The sequence below is a fragment of the Acanthopagrus latus genome, chromosome 15 (assembly GCF_904848185.1).
Source record: "Acanthopagrus latus isolate v.2019 chromosome 15, fAcaLat1.1, whole genome shotgun sequence".
Classification (NCBI taxonomy): Eukaryota; Metazoa; Chordata; class Actinopteri; order Spariformes; family Sparidae; genus Acanthopagrus; species Acanthopagrus latus.
The window spans coordinates 10,421,240-10,442,246 of NC_051053.1; the positions used below are offsets into that span (position 1 = coordinate 10,421,240).

At 43.7% G+C, this 21,007-nt stretch overlaps 2 protein-coding genes across 4 annotated transcripts; both read left to right on the forward strand.

Moving 5' to 3' along the window:
* The first annotated feature begins 48 nt into the window (after positions 1-48).
* On the forward strand, positions 49-13,815 carry si:ch211-130h14.4. 3 transcript variants are annotated; one of them, XM_037123681.1, is made up of 13 exons: positions 49-450; positions 2,910-3,044; positions 5,695-5,775; positions 5,905-6,043; positions 6,135-6,231; positions 6,663-6,740; positions 8,867-8,963; positions 11,116-11,187; positions 11,278-11,381; positions 11,573-11,633; positions 11,902-12,038; positions 12,135-12,237; positions 12,946-13,815. In XM_037123681.1, exons 1-13 carry the CDS (start codon positions 364-366, stop codon positions 13,000-13,002), a joined length of 1,248 nt encoding a protein of 415 aa, XP_036979576.1. In that variant the 5' UTR covers positions 49-363; the 3' UTR covers positions 13,003-13,815. The 3 variants fall into 3 exon arrangements, with proteins under 3 accessions (XP_036979576.1, XP_036979577.1, XP_036979578.1); XM_037123682.1 differs by lacking the exon at positions 6,663-6,740 and having other exon boundaries at positions 6,135-6,246; XM_037123683.1 differs by lacking the exon at positions 6,663-6,740.
* Positions 13,816-13,983: 168 nt separating this feature from the next.
* tbxtb (T-box transcription factor Tb) lies at positions 13,984-19,045 on the forward strand. The gene is made up of 8 exons (XM_037124343.1): positions 13,984-14,652; positions 14,766-15,030; positions 15,180-15,314; positions 16,315-16,376; positions 16,460-16,521; positions 16,618-16,773; positions 17,083-17,215; positions 17,973-19,045. The coding sequence occupies exons 1-8, from the start codon at positions 14,447-14,449 to the stop codon at positions 18,232-18,234; spliced, it is 1,281 nt and encodes a 426-aa protein (XP_036980238.1). The 5' UTR covers positions 13,984-14,446; the 3' UTR covers positions 18,235-19,045.
* The last annotated feature ends 1,962 nt before the right edge of the window (positions 19,046-21,007 follow it).

Genomic DNA, 21,007 nt, shown 5'->3' on the forward strand with positions numbered 1-21,007 from the left:
CTTCGAAGGAAACAGCAAACACATGCAAGCCTCAGACGCAAATTAAATCTTTCATGCGGGGTCAGCAAACACACTTAAGATGTGTGTGTTTGTGTGTGTACACTGTGACCTCCTAAAGGTTTAACTCTTCGCATTGTTCTCAGTAACTTGGTAACCAAAGTTTTACCCAGAGAGCAGTGGACGCTTTAAAGTTGGACGCAGAGAGGAGGTCGGCGTTTGTTTTGCAAAGCTCCCACATGAACAACCGGTAAGACATTTCAGAAAAAGAACTACTTCAGGTGACGTTTGATACTATTTGTTCACGTCGGTAGTCAAGGTAACGGTGACCTGTGCCTGTTTTCTTGAAAGGTTTCCTCACGTGCCATGAGATCTGAGTGCAGGGACGTTCATCAATCCGTCACTCTGCCCTCTATTTCAGATGAGCACTCGTTACCTGTTGCTGTCCGGAAGGTAATCTAACTCTAACCCCAGTCACCGGCGCCGGGAGCTTTTAATGTCTTATTCCACTTTCATTCAGTTAAAGGGGCACTGTGTAGTTCTGGAGAAGACATCTTTGTATTTATTGTATCAATAAGGCGATGACACAAACTCAGAAATATGTATCTTTTCCATAACTGAATAAACAAACTGTTCTCCGATGAAGGTGAGGTCCCCGGAACACTGCTTGAAGGTGGCAGGGTCCGCCACATATAAACAAACTAAATAAAAGCTGTGTTGTCCTTTAAGCTCAGTTTGTTTATTGAGTTGTGAAAACAAAGCGTTTGTTTATTTAGTTTGTCTAGGCATTAAAAGAAGACACTTCTCATTGAATTATCTTCCCCAAAACTACATAGTGGACCTTTAAACTACATTTTATTGAAAACAGTGTAGCCAATCAAACATGTCCTAGTACAAGTCTTTATTGTGCTACAGTAGGTGACATTACAGACTTCTGAACACACCAGCTGATAACGCGAAGCATCTTGTCCTGAATGTTCCCATTCAGCGTCACAGAGAGCGTGTATTGTGACATGTGGCGGCAGACTGAGATCACGGCTGGGCCAGCACAGTGTGTACCAAGGCCCGTCCGGTTCTCCATGGCTCCTGCGATGATAGGATCTGCTGGCTCCGCGACCCAAAGTTGTGTAACCCTCCTCTATTGTGTCACGTCAATTGTGGCCTTGTTTATGTGCCTCTCTCTGGTATTCACTGGTGTCTGATTGAGGCCTGAGGCCGAGCTATTCATGACAGTCCTGGGGGTGAGAGCCCGTGTTATTACGTCTGAAGCAGCTCGATCACTTTCAATCGGGGGGGAGAAGTGGAATTTAAAGAAGTGGGAGCTGGCGGTCGGCTTGGTTACAAGTGGAAACACTTTCTCCGAGCTGCCCTTCAAGGTCGGCTTCCACTCCGTGCTGTAAGGCCTCTCTCTTCATCCTCTGCCACCACCCGTTCCTGCTCACAAGCATCTAATGTCTTTATTTAGCTATTTTGGTCTGCCACGTCCCTGATCAGCCAAATCCCATCTGCCCCCTCTCTTTGTGGAGTAAAAAAAGAATCGGCCGCAAGCTTCTGCCCACCTCACTGCAGCATCATGATCTGATCGCTGTCTCGCAGAGTGACGTGGTCCAGCGGGACAGCTGCATTATCCTCCACTGATCTACAGTGGCAGACAGTCCAGACGGATGCTGCCTCTTCGCCCCGTCACCGACGCTTTGCGCACGGCAGAGAGAGCCCAGCCACGGCACTATTACTGTGGCAACGGAACTGATAAATCCCGCGTTTCCAGCAGCTTTTGTGAGGAAAGACAAAGCAGACACTTCCAGGACAGACTCGGCCAATAAACTTCAGTCATGGGGTGGCCTATTAAGAACAAGGCATTTCCCAGGGACAGGGCGGCCTCAGGGAGAAGACTCAGAGAGGACACTCCTCCCATTAAAGCTCAGGCACGTTTTATTCCTCATTTAAGGGTTATAAAAGGAGGCACGCAGCGCCATGTCTTTTTTTCTTTTCCTTTATCGTGTGTGGTTAATCTGCTTTCACATGCGTGCTGTCACTTTCTGGTGGCATGCGCCATATTTTCATTTTGCGTTCCCTTTCATGTTTATACTCTTAAGAATCAGAATCGGGCTTATTTGCCAAGTAGGTCTCACACGCACGATGCATTTGCCTGGGTGCTTTGGTGCCCAACGGTAAACAAAATAAGCAGAAGCATTCACCTCATGATGCGGCGGCTGAAGCGGCCTCACGCCACACCTGCTGGACACCGTTCCTCCTCAGGACTAAGTTAGGTCGGGATGTGCTCGGGCCAGGTCACACTCTGACCGAACTGTTTTCTAGAGACGCAGTTAAGGTGTTAAGGTGAGGGTTTTGTCAGAGAGGAGGTGGGCATATTCCTTCTGCGTATTGCAGGAACACAATGTCAGGCTGTTGTGTGGGAGGCTGCTCTTGGCAAACGAGAGGGATTACCAAAAAAAAAAAGAAGAAGAAGAAAAAAAAGCATTCTTTTTTTAATCTTCAGGCAAGCTGACTGGTTCACTCCCACCGCATCTAAATTGGGTTTTTGCTGTTGATAGGCAGGGGATGAAGTCAAGGCTGAGCCCCAGAGGAGGAGGAGGAGGAGGAGGAGGAGGAGGAAGGCAGTTGAAGATGACGTACAGATTAGGACCAGGAGGCCCGGGCCCAGCATCAGGCTCACCTGGCGCAGGTTGATAAACACTTTACCGATGGTAGAAGAAACTTCAAGAGATTTATTTCTGCTCCCAGTCAGTAACAGAGATGGCACAGCAGTGAGAGAGGAGAGTAGAAAGAAAAAACCCACTGCTCTCAGATCAGTGATCAATACTTTCACCGCTGCTTTCTGCCCCCACACTCTGCCTCACTTCCCATCAGCTGAGTTCGGTGTCCCTCATTTTCCTTTGTTTGTCATCTAGCGCCACCTGGAGGCCTCCGGGAACACGCACCGTCTCCGAGGCGCTCCGCTCAGAGACAAGGTCCAGTCTCAAAGATCAGTGTTACAGCAGAGAGATGAGGCAGCCAGAGCAAAGCCATGGAGTGACGCTCAGCAGGTAAGTCATTGAATCTGAGCAGTGAAAAGAGAAGAGGTTCCGCTGAGTCATGAGTTTAAAACTCGTAATTTCAAAAACAAAAACAAACCAGATCATCCACCGTAAATGATTAAACACAGGGATATAATTTGACCCCTCTGGGTCTGAAGCCCCTGAACATTGGATTGGTAGTCCATCCCATCCTTTACTGTACTCCCTGTTTTTCTCTCTGACACACACACACACACACACACACACACACACACACACACACACACACACACACACACACACACGCCACACCAGGGGTCAGCAGTTACATTCATCAGTAGACGAGCTGTTTTCAGCATCTTTCATTGTGGGGTCATTTCACAGGCACAGTGGAAACACAAGGCTGTATGTTTTCATGTTTGTTTCTTTCAAACGATTTAGGAATGAAATTGATTTATACAGTTATTTGTTTAGAGGCATTGTCTCTGTTTTCAGTTAGTGAGTGAGGGCTAACAGACTCACAGGCACATTTTGGTAATAGGCAACTCATACATGGGACGCGTGTGCACACAGAACAAACAGTGGTTTACTCATGGTTGAATTAAGACTGTTGCATTAGCACAGCCTTTGTGTTGGACTGACACCTGTTTGTTTTTGTGAAGATAAAGTCTGTTATTTACTGCGTTAGACTTCATATCAGCACTGCGCTCTGTTCAGATGGCCTGGTGCAGCTGAGGTTTACTCCCTCCACCCGGGGGCAGTATAAGACTAACACAGCTACACTTAATGGAATGTACGGCCTTGCATTTACATTTGTTTCTGCAGTGGTAAAGGTTTAATGTAAGTAGTTTATACTTGATGTAAGTTAAATCAACAGGGGGCCGTGTTCTTCTCGAGGCCTACAGGCCCCCAACACACTTTGTCTGGTCTCAAATACACAACCCTGCAAATCAAAGCCTCCCTGCTCGAACTCCGACACCTTCACTTTCTCCTTTACTCCTCAGGCGACATGCATATCATTAAAACGATTAACAGCTGCAGCTGACAACTTGATCCTTTGAGTCTTCTTGTCCTGCGCAGTATTATAGGTGAGCACTGCTGATGAATGTCACCTCAGTAGCAACAATTGTGTGAACTTGCTTCAGTCAAATGGTAACTTGTAATTTACAAGTAATGTTAATCTAAAAGATGTTTTTATTCATCCGAGGGAAGTAAAGACAGGCTGTAATAACTTGAATCTTAGACAAAAAACGGAACACTTAATTGTGAAATAAAATCACTACTGATTTCATGTTGAGATGGTGGATTGACTGAATCTAAAACATCACAATATTTGAAGTGTGAGAAAAAATAAAACATCTATTAATTTACATGGTTCGAATTCTTCTCTGAGGAATCTGCTGAGGGTCATTTTAAAGTTTTGCAATTCCACAAACTTAAATTCAGATTTATGTTTCCAGTCACACATCTGGACGTCTTCCTTGGACCATGTGACAACAAACACATAATCTGATAACACAGAGGTCTGAGGCTTAAGTCAAAAACACAACAGATGCTTGTATACATGTTTGTACAGTGAGTTTTTAGGGGGTTTTTTTCCCTCTTAAAACAACTTCCTGTCGGACCACAAATCCTTACTTTGACAGCAGTGAGAGTGAAACAGATCATTGCAGACAGACAGCTGACCAGTGAGCTGAACATCACTGTAAATCTCTCTGTAAAGCTGAAGGGAGCCGCAGACTCCTGTGATCATTCTCTGTGGGCTGACCCCTTTCAGATTTGTCACATTGCTTTCACATTGTCATTTGATACACTGCTAAAACATTTCTTTTGGACTCAACTTGCAAACACTTGAATGTGCTTGAAGTGAGTGTTTTTTAATTGCACCAGTATAAAGTTGCCTCTGGAAATTTTTAAGATGGAAATTCAAACCACAGAAAGTCAGAAGAGTGCTGTGAACTCAGTGGCTTTTGGATATCAAGACTATGTGTTTAGCAATAGAGATATTTCACAATTTAATTCTTCACATTAACATTTAAACAACCGTTGCTTTCATGTTTTGCTTTCCTACGTTCCTCCACCTTTTTTTCCTCCTCGGATTGTGAATAGCTGTACCTCTGCTGTCGGCGCCGGGATTGACTTTGATTTTGACTGTCTCTGTTCGGACTGGGTGTGAAAAGAGCAATAAGCTTTAGAGAGGGCCTGCGTAGAGGGGGTCGAACATGAGAGAGATCCTGTCTTATCTTCCCCTCCTGTAAAAGCGGGGCTTCTTCAGGAGGATGTAATTGTCCTCTCTAATGACTTGCACTTGGTGGGGGGGGGACAAAGAGAGCACAATAAAGGACTTCTTTAGAGGCCCTCCAGTGGGAATCCTTTGCCTCAAATTGCTGAGCAAATGAAACTACCCGTTGTTTCCTCAGCTCAGATCGAGAGGCTCCGTCACAGACTTGAGGACGCGAGGTGAGGCAGGACCAAAGCAGGGGAAGGCAGGGACACCTGCTGGGGCCTAATTGGTCCTTGCTGCAGTTAATGGCTTCCTGTGGCTGTGTGTTTACTTCTCATTTGTTCTGTGTGCTCTGCTTCCCAGCCCCTGAAACAAGCGAGGCTCGCTTTAAATCTCTATTCCCACAACTCTCTGTCTCTGTCTGTCTGCCGCCGTCTCTTTTCTTCTCTTTCTCAGAAACAAAAGAAGTTGGCCGTCTCCAAGTTGCAGCACGATGACTCATACCTGAAGTCCATCCCTAAAACCAGCTATTACCTGGTAGGTTTTGTCCCAGAGTCAAAAAATGTGAAAAAGACACCTGAGTGGAATGAATTTGTTCACTGATCTATGTCTCGCGCATCGCTGTGATGTCCACCCAAGTCTCCTGTCACTTTTTCTCTCTCTGAGATCTTTGACCTCCAGAGGCAGTTAGCCCAGTGCGGACATCTCAACACACACCACGACATGGAGGACTTCTACAGGCACATCGAATATGGCCGTCACCCATCACAGCTGCACAGAAGTCTGGAAGCTGTCAGGAAGAAGAGTTGAGTAACAGCTCTGAAAAAGCTTTCTCTCGATATGTATCATGGAAAAAAGTAGACATGATTTTGTATGTTTGCTGTTAATGTTAACAGTGCTGGGGAGCAGACCTGCATCTGATTTGATGACGTCAGAAAAACTTCCCTGCGCTGCTGAAGACGGAGGACACCAGGAACTCATTTCCAGCTCCAGGTGGAGACCTACGCTGTAATAAATCTGAGTTTGTTTTAGATTAGCACGAACCACTCTCACTCATGTCTGTGTTCAGGGTGCTTGACCCGTGCTAGGAGTAACTCGCTGTTTGTTCTCGTTCATCTTCCTCATGAAATCACAAGGAGCTTGAAAAAGAGACCATCTTATTTGTTTATTCTCCCTTTACAGCGTCTTTTAACTGTGAAAATACAAATCATTTAAATAATATATTGTTTCAAGCCAGTTTTTCTTTTCCCAACAAATCATATTCAGTGTTTGTTTCTCCCCCAAATACTCATTACCTCTGCTGCTGTGATTATAAAACCTGCAACACCCACTTTTCTTGCCGAGAGATGGATGTCCTTTAGATTCAAGAGTACAGCCTGAAGCTGTTCTAAGGACCTATACTTTTTTGTCTGTGTGTGTCAAAGTGTCAAAGATTCAGCTGGTGTTGGTTGTGGGCCGGTGGAGAGATGCTACTCAGCTGCAGAGGCCTCTGGTCTGGAAGTGTGAGTACTCTGGATCTCTGTTTGCGCTGCCTTTAACAACAAACACCGACTCCACTGGAGGCGTGTTCAGCGTGGACCCTCCTGGAGGAGAGAGCTGATTTCTCACGTACAAGTGAGATGACCAAACACAACCCGACCCCGCCGTTGTGGAAACTCACCTCCTCAGACGGCTGCTCATTCTTTGACAAACATCAGCCTGGAGGAAAATGTCGTAATTATGCCCGCTACAAAACAGATAAAGCAATTGGGCCTGTGGTGTCACTTCATGCCGGCACTGCAAGCAGATGTTGAGCTGTTTGGAGAGTTTCTGCTCATTTAGAAGCTTAAAGGCAAACAGGCGAACCAAAGAGTGGCAGAGATAATCGCTTATTACTACGCATGCTTTAGTTTTCTGAAACTTTTATCTTTTTTTTCAGTTTATACGCTTTCTTCAGAAGATAAACAGAACTTTTCTAATTCATATATGATAAACAAAAAAGTACTGCCTTTAAAACACTGATTAAAGTGTATTCCAAGTAAGAAATCATAAAAGTTTCACCCCTTCCCTAATTGTAATCATAACACATAACCGGCAATCAGTGTAAGGTTTAAAGGTTTGGGGGAAGAAATTTAAATCATTGACTGATGCCTAAACACACTAAACAAACTAAATGATTTTTGTTTTCATGACTCAACAAACAAATGGACCTTAAAGGACCATATTCTGTTTGACTTTGTTTATATGTGGCGGACCCTGCCACCATTCTGGCTTCAAACGATGATATTTATGATTTTGTATTATAACCTCATTAATATTGTAAAGATACAAATTTTGAGTTTGAATATCATCTCTAAAACTACAGAGTGCCCCTTTAAACTTCTAATAAAAATTTAGCAAATTTTACAAGACAGCTGTTTATCTTTAACACTAAAAAAAGGTATGTTGTTCGATCCTTTTTAATGCTTTGCAGCTGCTCAGATGACGCTCCGTGTCCTCACATGTTGTGAATGTGTAACAGAACAGTGTTGGCCGCTGTCGGCCTTGTTGTTAATGAGGACTGAACACTGTTTAGAGGGAGCATGTATGATGTTAGTACGAGGCTGCCACAGTGAAACAGCACATAGGCTTGGGGACATTAGGAGCCTGGTAAGAAGGCGAGTGAAGGCTTGCACTGACAAGTCCTCCGTCAGTGTGAAATCTCACCGCTCCACAGACAAACATGGCGAGACAGCGGCCCTCCCTCCTGCGCCCCCACCTCGGCTGTGCCATAGGCACATTCCCCACGTCCACATGAAATACCCAAAATAAAAGCAATTAGAGCCGGGGCCAAAGTAAGGAGTCCTTGCTTATGTTTTCGTGTAATGAGCCAATTCATCCAATCTGTCCTGCTTTGTGGCTATTTATAAGTTTATTATTAGCTGCTGTGATTTATTGGACAGTTGAGGCAGTAATTTTCTATCTTTGTGGCCATCTGGTCATGGTCTCCTCAACATGTTGAATTTAACAAGTATGTATTACAGGTTGGCAAAATTAGATTGAGCAGAACATAACATGTCTATTACTATAAATTGATTTCAATGAGTGGAAAATGTACACACGACAGAGCTGGTCTAGTGCTGCAGGGCGACACTTTAAACGAGTTATCCGAGTTTTTTATATTCAAACTTCTACAGTGTCACCAGTCCACATGTCGGCAGTAATGTAAATACAGAGTGCAGGGCTCCACATCCTTATTCCTCCACTCTGCGTCCTGTGCAGCTCGCAGGGTTTGTATAGGTCTGTTACCTGCTGCACTGTCCTGTGAGCAAACGCTGCCTTGCTCAGGAGTCCTCCCCGGGGCCAGTTTGCACCCAGCAGACAAAGTGTGTTGTCACCCGAGTGCGCAGTGTTATTGGGTGTGAGCTGCACCACACCAGGGCTACTCTTGAGAAGTAGCACACCATTAGGAATATATTAACAACCCGACATTTTGTGTGCAGTTCACACATCACGGCAGCAAGAAAAGTTGACCGGATGATGAAGATGTTTTTTTACACATTTGTGAAGGCTTGACATATTACGTTAGGTTAAAGTATTATCATATACTATGAATGACCTTTTGTTCTTTCACCTGTAAAACTGACTTTTTTAAATTGTGTGTGTGAAGGATATTAGACGGAGGGTCTGGTTTGGAGGAGAGTTCGGCGGAGCTGATCTTTGGTGGCAGCCAGGACAAGGAGGACTTTGAGCAAATGTTTCCCAAGGTTAGTGTCAAAACCACAGGGGCACTGATTCCACTTAACAAGGGCAGTAAGAGGCAAACGCACCTGGAGCCTCCTCAAACCAGCCAGCATAAACCCACACTGATAGAGCGTTTCCATTTTGGCCCAAAGCATAACCTACTTTATTATTTATTTTACTCTATATGAGGCCACTATGTGGAAAATCAAAATCATACAAAACGAAGAAAACCTGAATCTATGGCAATTGTGAGCTCATTAAGAAACTGTTTACTAAGGTAGTAAATCAAGTGAGAAGTAGGGTCATTTTCTCATAAGCTTACATACAATCCTACTTCTTTTTTGTTTTTGTTTTTTTAACAACCAGTGGAGTCGCCCCTGCTGGCCACTAGAAACAAAATTCAGGTTTAAGGCACTTTGCACGGGCTATCTTCCCCCCTCAGTTTCCAGGCTAAATGCTAAGCTAAGCTAACTTTCTGCTTGGTTTAGCTCCATATTCGATGCACAGACATGAGCGTGGAGTCTTTTTTTGAATCTGACTACTAACATGAAGTTAAGATAGAACCATTCTTCCATTTTTTTTAGGTAACAAATCAGAGTCTAGTCATAGCTTGTGTCAAGAAAAAGGCTCACCATGCTTATAGTCCACAGAAGGCTTTAAATATGGGAGAAAAGGCATTTGAAATGGTGATAGGGAGATCGAGAGCATTATTTCAATTCTTTACGGTGATCTGATCAGAGGTCAGACGAGAAGCTGGCGAGGTGAGAACACTGGAGCTGAGGTTGTGCTCAGGTGCTGAGGTGAGCATATACGGACAAGCACGCAGGAGTCATTCTTCTCTCACCTCCTTGTCAAAATGGGCCTGAGCAAACAGAGGACGGGCCCGGCTGGAGGGAGAGCTGGGGAAGGCAAACAGTGGTCAGACAAGGCTGCTGGAAGCTAGCAGGCATGCAGGAGCATTACTCACCGCAGCTCCATACTGACATCTCAGATCCTCCACTGCCGGAGAGGCCTGTCACCCCTTATTGACATCCGGGGTGTCAGTGTAGCTGAGTGTTTGTGAAGCACCGACAGTACTTATGTGTGGAAACTGTGGGGAAGTCAGGAAACAACCACCAGACTTGTAATATCATTCTAATGAGTGAAGTCGTTTTCTGCCTCTTGTTTGGATGTCCTGAGGAGGATAAAAGTGTTGCAAAGGTTTTGATTCACTGCTACTTCTGCTCTGTTTCGTTGTTTACCTCACAATAATACGTACATGAAGTGATAGCATTTCATTCAATCTATAATACATTCCCTTTGAACCATATAAAACAGTGTAGGAGCTGTTAGCTGTTTATATAGGGTACCCGGACTGTAAGATTGTCGTGGCCCTGATCTGGTCCATACTTGACAGGTTCATCCGGCTCATATACTGCCTGGAATGATGGAGTGGTCCACTCCTGCCGACTGATCCGAGCCACAATCAGGCGATATCATGGCCACATATCAGACAAGTCCAGTTCACTCTGAACATTAAACAAGTGCTTCAGATTTTTCAATGTTTTTTTTCCCCACAACTTGAGGGTTGCCATGTAAATTCCATTTATGTCAATTGGAAAAAAAATCAACAGACAGAGACTTCAAACTTGTTTGTTGTAGGCATTAAAGCACCAGCACCATGAACATCGTGCAATATATGCACCTATCATATCATCAGGTTTGATTGCCATTTAACACTTGGTCTATTCCACACTCTTTCATGGGGAAACGTTACATGTATCTTAAAATTGAAGTTGAGACATTTCAAGTCCATCTACACTCATGAGCTACATTATCATGCAATGATCATAAACTGACTACAGAAAGTGACTGACAGCAACATCATAACTCTTCATTATGTCCCATGAATCTACAGTATAGAGCACCATATAGATCAATAACATTAATTCACAGAGCTGCAGCTCCACATCAGGAAGTGGGTTAGTGTGACGGTTAGCACTGGGTGGGGTGTTGGAGGAGGAGAGAGAGGCGCCAAACGGGACACTGGGACTGTTGGAAACGACGCTGCCTCCGACGCCTCCGAATTTTATTCCATGGTCAGCTCCCACTCGTATACAAGGGGCGTCTTTTTAAATCACCAGATGATTCATGGATGAGGAAATGATGGATGAATGTAATATGTGCCACCCACAGACGAAACCCCCCACATTTGCAACCCTACAGCCCAGTTTTATGAGGAACTTCCGGAGCAAGATGCCTGATTTGGTAGGTCGGCCATTCACATTGCCTCTTTTGTTTAACAGAAGCCCAACAGCTGAGGGAAGCGCTCATGTTTACTCCTTGTCCTCAAACCAGATTATCCCTGAGATTCCAGAGAAGAGCAGGAAAGCAGAGATTTATTTGAGGCAGCTGAGACAAATGCATGAGCTGTGTTTATCCAACATGGCTTTCACCCGAAGGTGAGTAAACGAGCAGAAACATAAAGGAAACGATGGAGCAGCACAGACAACTTCACCTTCGTATAGGTTTAGTTTGGTTTCTAGCACCGGTGAGGAGACAGGAGATCAGTAGCGTATTGAGGGAGTCTTTCAACTGCTCTTTAAAGTGAGTGAGGTTTGTTTTTCTCTGCTTGCTGTGAACTCTGGTCCAGACTGCTGGACAGAGAGACAGACTCACCGCGCTGGCAGGAGGACCGAGGCGACCGCGATCTGGTTAGTAACACCAACCAGCCACAACACAACACAACACCACAGAGCTCGATGGAAGCTAACACGTAGCTGTCACAAACTATCCACCTTCAGCATTTGTTTTTTTTTTACCCCGGAGGCCGCCATGGCAACAGGTCCCAGCGAATAAAATCACCAGCATACAGTGGTTATTTGTGAATATGATGCCACTGCATGATGCGTTTGGATGTCACTCTATATTTTTTCATTAATTAACAGTGAGAGGTGTCCCCTCCGTTGTTGTTCCTCACAGTTTCCAGTCACTGACGCCAAACACGAGAAGACGAGCCAAAGCAACGAGCCACCTCTCTGCTCTCCGAAACAGCTTCGAAGTGTCCAGAGTGATGGACTTTGTTGTCCCAAACAGCTGAGCAGAAAGACCTCATCCAGGTGCATGAAAATAAACATGCGCACCTTAACTTTTCATAATCAATTCGCTAGAGACAAAGGATTGATCAGTCACTTGTCATTCTGTTTTTTTGGTAGCCTACAAAAGTTCGGGACTCCGGTTTTGGGCAAAGCAGTGTGCGGCCGTAAAACACCTGAGCCATTATCGATTGAAGACCTATGTCAACAAAAGCACGTACAGGTAAAGTTATTAATATAAAGAGGTATGGCTTCAATTGAAGGTGCAAAAGGTAAGAATGTTTAAAACAAAATCAACAAGAACTCAGAACATCAGAATAAGGATCAATCAAGTGTCACTGTGTTGCAGCAATATCTACTGAAGTTAGCATGCTAACCAGCTAGCAGTGTAAACAGGACCAATGCATCCCTGGTGCCCTGAGCTCCCAATCTGGATCGCTCACTGCACTGCTAACTAACCTAACTGGCTAACTGCAGCTACAGTTTGCAGTTACCTGGTGATTTTCTGTGCCCCTATTTGTCTGGGCTATGAATTTGCATGTGGAATTATGGTTATGTTAATGTTAAGCTAGTTCTAAAGGTTGGTTAGTGGAGCTTGGTACAAAAACTAAAACCAGAAACCTGACTGGGTCTTATTCTTATATAGATTAAACAAACAATGTTTATATATACATGTGTGTAATGTTAACATGTTAATTGTGTTAAGTTAGTTACCTTTGGACTGTTTCCCATGTTTTCAGTAGTAATTCTAATCTAAACTAGCTGGCTGCTGGATCTTATCTAATCCTCAGTTAGTAAGTCAATTAATGTTGCCTGCTCTCGTTGAGAGTAGCAACAAACAGGTCTCATGTATTTTAATGTTTTCAAGTAGAATACTTTTTCTCACAATTGAGGATACTTTTTAATATAACATCTTCTGTTCCCTTTCTAGGTGATTGACCATGAGGTTAAGCTATGGAGAAACTACATAGAAGACACTAACCACTGAAGATATCAACACCATACATAACTAGTTTATTTTAGTTTACTGATTACTGAACGTCTCACACCTGTGAAAGATACACTCCATTTTGCAATATTAAAACTATGTGTTTTCTACAGCTCACACTGACATACTGTTATACTTCTACTATGTAATAAAAATACTGTCTTTTAGTCGTCATTAAAGGGGCAATATGTCAGAATTGCTCACCTGTCAAACTCGACGTAAATAGAGGAACATGATATAACTAGAGTATGCCAGGTATGGGAGCTCATAGCACTGGGAGTGTATTGGATGTTTAGAGCACAGGGGCTCTGGTCTGTTAGGAGCAGGAGGTTTTTCAGTCCTGCGGTGGGAGGGACCAAGAACTGTACCCAGGCAACAGGGCAATGGAACCAGGCTCAGTAGCCAGCAGCACGTGTGTACATTTCCTTTTGCTTTTGTTTTACACCATGTTTATTTTGTTTGTTTAATACAGCTCAGATAGAGAGGGAGGTACAAGCTAGCTGGTTAGCATCAGCTTCGAATGTCACTGGATTTTTCTGCAACAGAACACGTGGATGTCTTTGACCCAACACCAAAACTCTTCTTCACATTTATGTTGATAATGTTAGTAAAGTTGTGAACGTTTTAAACTAAAGTCTTCACATGTTGCCCCTTTAAATGATTTGAATATGCCATTTCTTGATTTTAGTAATGGTAGAGTTAATATACATGTACAGGTTATCTGACCGGTAATGTGTACTATGATCAGTTGATCATTTGAGACTTTAATAGCTGCTAATGTTCATTAATTAAAGGTGTGACTGTTGTACTTGAGTATATATTCTCTGCCTGTTTGCTGTCATTTATTTATTAATTAATCAAATAATGATATTAGAAGGAGTTATTCTTTCATCCACAAATTGGCACGGTGTCAGGACTTGTTCCAGGTTTATTGGAGAGGCCTGGGTTTAACATTTAAAGTAATGTTGCCTTTAACCCGAACATAAGGCAACATTTCTCATGAAACGTTTTAGAAATCAGAACTAAATTCTGGATCGCAGAATGCCTCCTGGGACCGTGGAGCAGCCAGGGTCAGCCTGGAGGGGTCTGCAGGTTTTCTGCAGGTGTGCCTTTGATCTAAGTGTCAGTATTTACAGGTCGCTGTAATAAAGTAGGTGTAAGCGCTTTATTCAAAACGCCGCCATCCTGCGGACCGCAGTGATATGGCCGCTCCCAGCCAATCGGTGTCAAGGCCGCAAACATCAAAGAGGAGATGAGCCAACCATGTCCGCTCCGGACACCCATCCCGACATGGAGCACCTCTCCGGACTATATATTCAAGAGCTGTTGACGGCTCGAGGTGACCGCTTATCTTTGTGGAGACGCGACGAGACGTACTGGAGCAGGTTTAATTCGCATTGGCCCTGTCATCAACGACTATTCAGCCCTGGAGCTGCTCGACAGGATGGCCACAGGCGCCGGCGAGTGTGCCGGGAAGGCCAGTCAGTACCGGGTGGACCACCTCCTCAGCGCCGTGGAGAGTGAGCTGCAGGCCGGCAGCGAGAAGGGCGACCCCACGGAGAGAGAGCTGAAAGTGTCCCTGGACGAGAACGAGCTGTGGCAGAAATTTAAGGATCTTACAAATGAAATGATAGTCACGAAGAACGGCAGGTGAGCTTGAAAAAGTAAATAAAAGTTGCCTGTGGATAGACAGATAGGTGGATAGATCAAAATAAATAGCAATAATAATACAATTTATTTATTTCTTTAATTCTTTTATCAAGGCGCATGTTTCCGGTGCTGAAGGTGAACGTGTCTGGATTGGACCCGAACGCCATGTATTCTGTCCTGCTGGACTTCGTATCCGCGGACAACCACAGGTGGAAGTACGTGAACGGGGAGTGGGTCCCCGGTGGCAAACCCGAGCCTCAAACCCCCAGCTGTGTGTACATACACCCGGACTCTCCAAACTTCGGGGCGCACTGGATGAAGGCTCCCGTCTCCTTCAGTAAAGTCAAACTCACCAATAAGCTCAACGGAGGCGGTCAGGTGAGGTTCGACATTTTACCTTTATCGTCTTTACTTCTTCAAGACAAAAAATAAATAAATAAAGTATTTTCATTGTTCTTTCTGGAACCCATTTTTTAAATTTCAAATTGAATGCATGTGAAAATGCCATCTTCGTGATTACATTGCAGATAATGTTGAATTCCTTACACAAGTACGAGCCACGCATCCACATTGTGCGGGTTGGAGGCCCGAGGAGGATGATCACCAGCCACTCTTTCCCAGAGACACAGTTCATTGCAGTAACCGCATACCAAAACGAAGAGGTGGGCAATACATTGTGTGTGTGTGTGTGTGTGTGTGTGTGTGTGTGTGTGTGTGTGTGTGTGTGTGATACTAAGCTTTGAAACTTATATTGTTTAAAAAACTATATAGGAAAGAGCAACAGTTGTTTCTGCTGTGTGCGTAAAATGTGTGCGTAATTTACGCACGGAGTTTACGCACAGCATTTACTACATATTACAGGCACAAATCTTATACTGAAGTGATGATTAACTAATGTATGACGCATGACGATTAGATTTAAGTGCAGGATGTATCATGAATCCCTGCTGGCCTCTACTAACAAATGGTGAAGTTACAAAGGCTTTCTGTGATTAGTTAAAACTTAACAGATCATCTGTTAAAGGTGCACTATGTCATTTTGAAGAAGGAACTGAAACTCCAAATTTAAATATTCATCCGAAACGTTTCTTTTTTCCATGACAGAATAAATAAGCTCTTCTGAGAGGAAAATAAGGTCCCCAGAACACTGTTTGAGGCTAGAAACGTGGCAGGGTCCGCCACATATAAACCATGTGGAATTGTGTTGTCCTTTAAGGTCAGTTTGTTAATTCAGTTTATTCAGACATGAAAACAAAGAGAGTTAGTTAAGGCATAAAAATAAAATCAGTAAATGAAGATCTTCCACTTCTAATTAAAATGTATTTCCCAAAACACATAGTGCACCTTTAAAGGATACTACTTCTCGGTAAGCATGCACATGAATTGATATGCATCCGGTCACATGGATTTTTGATATGGTGATATATGATGTGGCTGGAATCCTGCTGTTTGGTCACAGATCAATTAATGTGATAACTGTGGATTAACATTGTGTTGCTGATCCTTTGTTAAGTGTGACCTCATCACGCAGCAACAAGAATTCATGATGCACCCCGCATTAGTTCAAAATGTGTCAGTTTGTCATTTTCACTTGTTCTGATTTGCTTCAGTGGCAAACCACATTTCTCATTTTTGTTGTTGCTGGTTATGTTTGGATTTTAGATAACTGCTCTTAAAATAAAGTACAACCCTTTTGCCAAGGCCTTCCTAGATGCAAAGGAGAGGTAAGAACACATTTTACAGATATCCTTAAGACATATAAGAGTTTATGGGTTCAAATGTATGATCAATCGTTTCATCTTTTCAGAACTGATACCAAAGATATAAGAGAAGATATGAATGAAAACCAGCAGTCGACTTACTCTCAGTGTAAGTATTGCACCGTTTATTAATTTGTCTGACATCGTGTCACACGCTGTGCCGCTCACTTGGCTTCACTTTGTCTCTTCTCTTCTGTGGAGCCAGTAGGTGGTTGGTTTATTCCTCCTGCCAGTCCTCACAGCCAGTTTGGCAGTCCCATCTCCCTCTCTCCGTCCCACGGCTGTGAGCGCTACTCCACCCTGAGGAGCCACCGCTCTGCCCCCTACACCAGTCCGTACGCCCATCGGACCAACTCGCCCAGTGAGTGTCCTCCTCCACCTTTTAACCTTCATACATCCAGGAACTACAACTCTTCCTCCCCGGCTATTAACAAGAAACTCAAACAAACGTGGCTGAGCAGGGGATGCTTTGCATTCCTCTGGCTTTTGTGTGAGCGGAGCCACAGAGCTGTAAATGTTTGGGCTTTGGACGAGGAATGTATGGAGGGAATATTCACACTTCTATCTCCTCTGTCATAATTAATCATACTAAGATAACAGCAGATGCAGTGATACATGCTTTGATTTCTGATCAATTGATTTAACCTGTGTGCTTCTGTTTGTGTTGTAGTCAGTTACTCCGATAACTCGTCGGCCTGTCTGTCAGTGCTCTCGAGCCACGACAACTGGTCCGGCCTACAGATGCCAACACACACCGGCATGATGCCAGTGGCCCACAACTCCACCTCTGGTAGCAACTCCAGGTGTGTGTTCTTCATCTTTGTTTATTCGTTCTGCATCGACTCAACAAATAAAAGTACAACTCAAGAAAAGGAACAAATTAGGAAATTGAAAACTTTGGATGCCTTCGATTTTAGCTGTACAGTTCTCGCATAGTTTGTGCAAGCAGTGTCCGCCTCTAAGTAAATACCTCTGTTTGGTAACACTTGTAGTATAAATGGTAACTTTATAGTTCATCAAACTAATAGTTTCTTTAATTGTCCAACTAAGGGGTGTCAAGATGCACCAATATTCGATCATATTTTTAAATGAAATATTAAAATTGTGTTTAAAACTACACATATTAATAACAGCCCAATAATCCAGCCCCTCTTAAACAATTTTCGATTCTTCCTGTTCTTGCTTTGTCATGGTCTGTGGTGGTAATGTGCCTTAATGCTTGTGGCCACTCACCGTAAAACAGAAACACTTCATTTAGTGTGTTTCCCTTTTTTTGGACACTTTTGAAAAGTTACAGACTCTCCCTCCCTTCACTGGTATTTTGAGTGTAATACATTGATGTTGAGACAAAACACTCATTAAAGTGTTGAGTTAAAGATGAATTTGACTGACAGGGTGAGGGTTATCTAATGTGCTGTAACTCATTGATACATCTCACAGGTTCAATGCACGTCAAAAAAACTCTCAAAAACACTGTTTTTTCACCTTGGCGTGAGTATAATTTCTAAAACATCCTGATAAGAGGTCATTGATATGGTTTCTGTCCATGTCTCCCTACAGTCAGTACACCAGCCTGTGGTCTGTGAGTAACTCGCCCCTGACTCCCATGTCGCAGAACGGGGGGACAAACAACAGCCTGAGCTCACAGTTCCTCCGAGGGTCCGGCAGCCACTACCCCGGCCTGTCTCCCTCAGTCGCAGTGCCCTCCTCTGGCTCTCCCATGTACGACAGTGGCACGGCCACGGAGGTGCTCGAGTACGACACCTCTCCACACGGGCGGCTACCTTCGGCCTGGACTCCTGTGACACCTCCGTCCCTCTGATGGAAGCACCTCTGCAAGCGCAAGAGTTGCCCGGGGGGGGGTCGCTTAATCTGCTGCAACTTAAAGGGAGAATCAATTGAAAATTAAATCTACACAACCCAAGAAGAAGCAACCAAGACTTTGAATTCTTGAACGCCTTAAAAATGTGCTTTGGTTTCAATACATTTCTGAGAAATTCAGTGTTTTTAACTCAAATACATGTTATGTTTATGGTTATTTTTGTTATTAGTTTTTAGATTGTTTTCCTTAGAATGTTTTGTGCAGCAGGGAACACATGTATTTTCTTTTTCATTTTCATTTTGTGAACCAAAATTCATCATTAACATGCTTATATTAAGCAATACGTACAGGTAAGACATTAAGAAATTTTAATTAAGAAAATATGTACAGTTGAAATGTGTTTATTGATTTTTAATGTTGTTTACAGTGTAAATGAGAAAGTACCTGAGGAGTAACATGTAAATAGATAAATCTGGCCTTTTTGTACCATGACAACGAGTTTATCTTCCAGATTATTTAAAAAAAGAAATAAAATGTAATTTCAGTACTCTGCTATGCAGATGCTACACAACTTTTGTTGTCATCAGAAACATGCTGATGTCTCTTAAGTGGCTGTTTTTGAGACATGACGTTCTTGAATGCGCTTTGCTCATTGCACACTCCACTGCTCTTGTTGTTTTTCACTCTGGCGTTTCATCCTACAGTGCAGTATCTGGTTATTGACGCTCCTCCAACTGTTATTTCTAAATATACCATCTTCCCATGTTGATCTTAACGTCAGGTCCAGTGAAGGACTATTATTAACTATTCTTGATCAAATTGCCAGAATTTCTAAAGCAATGGTGTTAAGTGCAAATCATCTGTTTTGCTGAATAATAACCAACTTCCCAAAAATAAAAGGGCCCTGACACACCAGGCCAACGCTCCGTCATTGGTGAATCTCAGGGCCACTAATGAGCGCATGTGGCCCCAGTTTTTGCTGTGTGTCCTGGTACGTGGACCCTCGTAGGCTGCTCTTTTTGAGCATGTTGAAGAAGTCACTGAAAGGAATCCCTCTGACTGGCTGTTCAGTTAAGAAAATCAAGAGAGCGAAGAGAAACAGAACAAGAAAGGAGAGCCCCTTCAGACTGTCGCTGCAGTGTCCATGATTTCACCCATTTACTCATCGTTCAGCGCCATTTGCAACTTTTTTATCAGCTACAGTCTTCTTTATATATTCTGGCTATAGAAGCCAGAGCGGTGTCAAAAAATGCTGGCGGTTTATCCGCAGTCCAGATTCCTCCAGCTTCCCCAGTGCCATCTGGTGGTGTGGAGAGGTATTTCCTCTTACACAGGCGCAAAATGCTGGTTGGCCGTTGGCAGTCGTCTCTGCGGTGTGTTCAAGTGCAGACAACATGTGGCAGCACAACCATTGGTCAGCTGCCATCTAGTCAGCTGTTCGTGGCCTCTCGCTTTCAGCAGCGGGTGAAAACGACAAATGTCCCCCAAAACAACAAGCTGTTCAGTGTTTTGCTTCTTTACATTTCAAAACTTTGTATGGTGTTAAAATGACTTTACATTCAAAACACATCAAAGAGTTTGGGCTCACTCAGCTGATCCTCCAGCTCCCTTTGTGAGAGAAGAACACAGAGTATTTTTGCACACATGGGTGAGGAATTGCATCCCTGTACATCTGAGTGGAGGAGGGCGTTGACTGCGGGGACTGTATAGACCGCAGAGTTTGGACATCGGGGTGAGAAACCCCAGAGACCAACACTCAACTTTCGCCCTCTCGCCCTGTTTCCATTCACACCTCGCTGACGTGAGGGCAGCTTTCTCCCCCAGGACATCGGTGACGCAACGTATGTCATGCTCACTTAAACCGCCTGAGTACCCCATGTGTTCCCAACATATGAACGTAACATGTCATAAGCAGATCACTCTATGCATTTAGTGTCTGCTTGTTCCAGTGGTTCAGCGCAGGGCCCTATGCAGGATTTTAGAAATAGAGAGGTCCAAAATTAAAAACTGGCCATGTAGTAGAGGGTACTAGAAATGTTAGGCCTCCGTCCATGCTCCGATGGGCCCGGGGACCTACGCAGGTTTTTATATTCATCTCATTTATAGAATAGCAAAGTAGTCTATATACGCAAGACTGATCCATATAGTGGTAAAACAGAAAGGCAATGGAACTTTACAATCACACCTCTCTTTCACACCAAGGCTGGCTGCTGGGCGGAGTTCACACAGATGACGCAATCCACGGATGAAAAAGCACCACGGTTCCATAACAATACATTTTCACGCCACTCGTTGTAACAGTCAGTAATTGTGCGTTTGTTTTTGTAACTTTATCACCATACCTGTTTTAACTGATGCCGTGAAGACACTGGTCTTCTTCAAGCTGAGGTAATAAGTACACACTGACCTGACGCCAGTTGGACTGACTGATTCAAATATACATTTACAAAAACATTTTTTCTTCGATTGAAAACTTATTTCATATCATACATACACACAAAACGCGTTCGGCCCACCGCCTGTTATCAGTGAGCGGATTTTAAGAAACTTTGGTTGAGCCTAACGTGACACCAGCTGTGGTTCTGAAGTATTTATGGACATTTGGATTGTCCCAAAGTCTAGCGTAAACTCTGCCAGCGGGTGGGATATCACGCAAACATAAATCCATTTTGATTTTCATAGTTTATCGGTCTATGGTTGGGAGGGATGACTTATAAATACTCTGGTGTCTCTGTCTCTGGTTGGTTAGCTTTTGCACCCCCATCGTCAGTTG

Coding starts and splice junctions, on each gene's coding strand:
- si:ch211-130h14.4 (XM_037123681.1), top strand. CDS start 364: ATGAGATCTGAGTGCAGGGACGTTCATCAATCCGTCACTCTGCCCTCT. Junction 3,045..5,694: donor CATGGAGTGACGCTCAGCAG/GTAAGTCATTGA, acceptor TCTCTTTCTCAG/AAACAAAAGAAGTTGGCCGT. Junction 8,964..11,115: donor TTGAGCAAATGTTTCCCAAG/GTTAGTGTCAAA, acceptor TGCCACCCACAG/ACGAAACCCCCCACATTTGC.
- tbxtb (XM_037124343.1), top strand. CDS start 14,447: ATGGCCACAGGCGCCGGCGAGTGTGCCGGGAAGGCCAGTCAGTACCGG. Junction 16,522..16,617: donor GCAGTCGACTTACTCTCAGT/GTAAGTATTGCA, acceptor CTGTGGAGCCAG/TAGGTGGTTGGTTTATTCCT. Junction 16,774..17,082: donor CCATCGGACCAACTCGCCCA/GTGAGTGTCCTC, acceptor TTTGTGTTGTAG/TCAGTTACTCCGATAACTCG.